The sequence below is a fragment of the Alexandromys fortis genome, unplaced genomic scaffold, assembly GCF_014885135.2.
Source record: "Alexandromys fortis isolate MF-2015 unplaced genomic scaffold, M_Fortis_MF-2015_v1.1 scaffold_27, whole genome shotgun sequence".
Lineage (NCBI taxonomy): Eukaryota > Metazoa > Chordata > Mammalia > Rodentia > Cricetidae > Alexandromys > Alexandromys fortis.
Window position 1 is genome coordinate 14,631,736 of NW_026067952.1, and position 4,583 is coordinate 14,636,318.

The following is a 4,583-nucleotide window of genomic DNA, read 5'->3' on the forward strand; positions in this document are numbered from 1 at the left end:
AGCTTTGAGGGCCAGATGGGAAGCGCTCCATGTCCCCCACCTTCACTCCAACCACCATCCTAAGAAAAGAAACCGACCTCATCCGTCTCCTCCCCCCCCCCCAAACCCCATCCCAACCCATCCCAGGCACGAGACCGCCCCGCCCAGGCAGCCTGCGATTGGGAGATGCAAATGCCGAGTTCTCTGCCCAGCAACGGATGACGCGACACCTAGCGCGAGGCGTGGCCCGGCCGCTGCCCGAGCGGGCACCTCGGTGTTTACACGGGGCGGCCCCGCGCGCGCCGCAGCGGCCCGCAGACGGCGAGGGGGAGGGGAGCGCGCGCGCCTTCGGGGCCGCGCGGGGAGAAAGACACTGGAAGGCGGCGGCGGGCGGGCAAGCGCGCGCGGGGCCGCGGAGGAGCTCCAGGCCGCGACCGGAGCCCGCGGGGACCTGCGAGGCTCGAGTACTCGGCTCCGCAAAACAATGCGCGGCGCGCGGCGGAGCTCTCCTGGCCCGGGGCGGCGGGGACGCGCCGAGCCCGCCTGAGCCCGCGCCGCTAACCTCCCCCCGCACAGACGGCCCGAGCGCCGCGCACCCAGCTCGCGGGGGCCGGGCCCAGCCGCGGGGCGGGGCCGCCCCTCCGTCGCCGCTGCCTCCTCCCCCCCACCGCCGCCGCGGAGGATGCGGACGGCCCCCGGCGGCGTCTAGCGGCCCGGGCCCGGCGCGATGGTGCAGCAGCGGGGCGCGCGGGCCAAGCGGGACGGCGGGCCGCCGCCCCCGGGGCCCGGGCCGGCCGCCGAAGGGGCGCGCGAGCCCGGCTGGTGCAAGACCCCGAGCGGCCACATCAAGCGGCCCATGAACGCGTTCATGGTGTGGTCGCAACATGAGCGGCGAAAGATCATGGACCAGTGGCCCGACATGCACAACGCTGAGATCTCCAAGCGCCTGGGCCGCCGCTGGCAGCTGCTTCAGGACTCGGAGAAGATCCCGTTTGTACGGGAGGCGGAGCGGCTGCGCCTCAAGCACATGGCGGACTACCCGGACTACAAGTACCGGCCTCGCAAGAAGAGCAAGGGGGCGCCCGCCAAGGCGCGGCCCCGCCCCCCCGGAGGCGGCGGTGGCGGCAGCCGGCTGAAACCCGGGCCGCAGCTGGCGGGCCGCGGGGGCCGCCGAGCGACGGGAGGGCCTCTGGGGGGCGGCGCGGCGGCGCCTGAGGAGGACGACGAGGACGAAGAGGAGGAGCTGCTGGAAGTGCGCCTGCTGGAGACCCCCGGGCGCGAGCTGTGGAGGATGGTCCCGGCGGGGCGCGCCGCCCGCGGACCCGCGGAGCGCGCGCAGGGGCCATCCGGAGAGGGGGCGGCCGCGAGCGCCGCCTCCCCGACCCTGTCGGAGGACGAGGAGCCCGAGGAAGAGGAGGAGGAGGCTGTTACAGCAGAAGAGGGCGAAGAGGAGACGGTGGCGTCGGGGGAGGAGCCGCTGGGCTTTCTGTCCAGGATGCCCCCGGGCCCCGCCGGCCTGGACTGCAGCGCCCTGGACCGCGACCCGGACCTGCTGCCCCCTTCGGGCACGTCACACTTCGAGTTCCCGGACTACTGTACCCCTGAGGTTACCGAGATGATCGCAGGGGACTGGCGCCCGTCTAGTATCGCCGACCTGGTTTTCACCTACTGAGCCCATCGTCAGCGGGGCGCGCACGCCCCCAAACCAGCTGTTTACATACAGGAATCAGGTATTGGGGCCCCTCGGAGGCCGAGGCTGGCACCCCATCTCCCGCGCAGCCTCCCCCCTCCTAGTCGTGCCCATCCCCCCCACAGATCCAGACATACCCCTCCCCCGCAGACACACCCCAAGGCAGCCCAACCCCCACCTTCTCCCTGACATCTAAGCCCCTCCCCATCCAGTCTTGTCCCGCGTAGCCACCAGCAGCCAGCCCCCCTCGGATACACCTCCCATTCCTCCTACATACCTGAACCCCTCCCCCCCACTTTGCACACGCCCCTCCTCGTGGCCGGGCGGCACGCCCCTTTGCTCCAAAATCCCTCCGCCCTCGCCTGGGCCTGCCTTGGTGGTTAAGGGGGCGCTGCGGTCTGGCGGTCCGGCGCTCCTCCCGGTCTCCTCCTCTCCTGGAGGGGCGGGTAGAGCATCCGTCCCCCCCGCCCCCCATGATCTTGAGGCCCCACCCCTCAGCTTCAACCGTCCCCTTCTTGCGCATGCTTGATGCTTCTTGGAGGGGGCTGGTCCCAGTTGAGCTGCAGGCCTCTGTGGCCAACTTCGAAAGGGAGGGGTCTAATATAGAGCAATCCTAAGAAATCCTTTGATCCCGGAGCCCGTGGCTTCCTCTCGACCCAACGGGGCGTTACTGCCTTAATGGGAGGCGCACTCAAAGGGAGAGATAGAAACTAGCCAGCCCTAAACTCTGCAAGTGTCAACCCCTTTTCTATGATGGGGTCACCCACGCCCACCACCACCCTCCACCGCGTGACTGCCTTTACAGCCCATCTTGGTCGCCGGAAACTTCCTTTCCCCAAGTGGGAATTTGGAATTTGGTCTTTGTCTGGAAATCCACCAAGATGGGAATGTCCAAGAGAACTCAGAACCAAGAAACCTACCAGTCTGGGGACAGAGTTCCTGCTGCCCCCTCAATCCCCCTCCTCGGGAAGTGCCCTATCAGCTCAGGGCATCCTTTCTGCCTGGGCTCCTCCCTAAGTCCATCGCCCCTTCCTATCACTCAGATCCAGTCTCGACAACCACAGCTGCAGTATTCAGTGGGAGAAACTGAAGCAGGTTGTTGCTAGGGTTTAGGACAGGCATACCAGCAGACAGGGGTGGCAGGAATGAGGCCCTCGTCTCAACAGTGGCTTGAGGAGAGGCCAGGCCAGGGCGACTGGGGACAGGGCTGAGCTAGTGGACGTGGGTGCTTTGCACCTCGGTCTTCCCTTGTAAAAAATAGGGGTGACGCTGCTGTAGTTAGGAAGCTGTGTTGAGATTAGGTCGCCCTCCGGAGCCCTGCCCGGGTGCCAAGTCTGCTCCACTGGTCTCCCGCTTGAGCCCCGCCCCTCTGGCCTCCTCATCCCCTCTGCCTTCACTACCTGTATCTCACCGGCGTGTGTTCACCTTTTGGGTGGCGCACACACACTCATTCACACACACACAAATCTCAGGAACAAACGGTCCCAGAGTCCTCCTCGACCCCTGCCCTGGGTCTCTGCAGGTCTCTGCCCCACGCGTTCCCTTCGCTGACAAAGCCACCAGCTGCCTCCTTAAAGCTTGGTGCTCCGGCTCTGGGCCTTTCTTGCGCTCTTTCTCTCTTTTCTCTTTCTGTTTTCTTTTTTTTTCTTTTTATTTTCTTTTTTTAAGAAAACAAGTAACAAAAAAGACAATGAAAAAAAACGGAAACGTCATGTGAGTGAAGAGATGTCACTGTCTGTGGTCTTTGGAGAACTAGTCTCGTAGCTGAGAGGAGGGAACCCCTCCTCTGGGGCGCTGGCACCCACAGCAGGACTCGCCAGTCTGATGCCAGGACTGAATAAAGTGTATTTGCCCCGACCTCGCCCTGTGGTTCTGCATGTGTGTGCTTCTCACCCTGATCAGCTTCAAGTGCCTAGAGTATGGGCTGGTGCAGGGAAAGCTGGATCCTTCCCCGGGCCTCTGTTACCCTCTGTCTCAGGAATCCTTGCCTTCATTAAAGACGGCAAACCCATCTTTAGAGTGGTCAGGCAGGCAGAAGCAGGAGAGCCAAGCTGGGGCGGCCCCTGGTTTCATGACAGTACAAGGGTGCTAGCCCCCCCCCCCATAGCCAGATAGCCACATTTTTCAAGAGGTGCAGGAAACAAATCCTTGTAGTTGCAAAATAAAAACCCATGCAAATATTTTTTTAAGTCCCTAGGTCAGATGAGCCAGGTGTGCAGGCTGGACTGACCCAAGGGGGTCAATTTGACTGTTTAATGAGGATGAGGCGGCAATGCTCAGAGCCCAGCTCCTGGAACTGCTGCCCGTGTGTGTCTCGTGAGAATCACATTGGTATTTCAGAGTGAAGTCATGCTTGAGGTGAGCAGCATCTAATGTGTGCTCTGTAAATTGTATTCTCCGTTTGTAGAGTAGGAGGGATTGTGGAGAACAGACTTCTGGTCCCACAAACAGCAGTGGCTAGAAGTACACTGAGGTATCTCTCAGATGTGCCCTCCCAGCGCTTCAGAGAAGCATCAGCCATGGCCTGCAGTGTATGATTCCCGTGTGACCAGAGGCCAAAGGTCATGAGTCTTAGGGGGTTCTAGCTCTGTTCCTCCTTGGCCCTCTGTACCTTTGCCCCTCAAGCCTTGTCTGCCAGGTCCAGTGAGTGCCTAGGCTCAAACAAAGCCCATATTCCTATAAGCCAAGACTGGGTGTGGGTTTTCAAAGGGCATCTTCCCTGCTTCTGGTTGGAAGCAAACTGAGGGGAAAGTCTCTGTCAAGAGGTAGAATTGAAAAGGTAGGGAGGGCAGGGTATGTGCCAAACAGTAGTTGGTTCAAGGAAGGGCTTCCTAGACTGGAGAGAGTGAATGCCCTCCAACAAGGTCAGCCCCTCGCAGATAGCAGCTTGCCCAAGGCCACGCCCTTCCCCCTG

At 62.6% G+C, this 4,583-nt stretch overlaps 1 protein-coding gene across 1 annotated transcript; it reads left to right on the forward strand.

Moving 5' to 3' along the window:
- The first annotated feature begins 568 nt into the window (after window positions 1-568).
- Window positions 569-3,526, forward strand: Sox12 (SRY-box transcription factor 12). The gene has a single exon (XM_050151256.1). It carries the CDS (start codon window positions 707-709, stop codon window positions 1,649-1,651), a length of 945 nt encoding a protein of 314 aa, XP_050007213.1. The 5' UTR covers window positions 569-706; the 3' UTR covers window positions 1,652-3,526.
- Window positions 3,527-4,583: the final 1,057 nt, after the last annotated feature.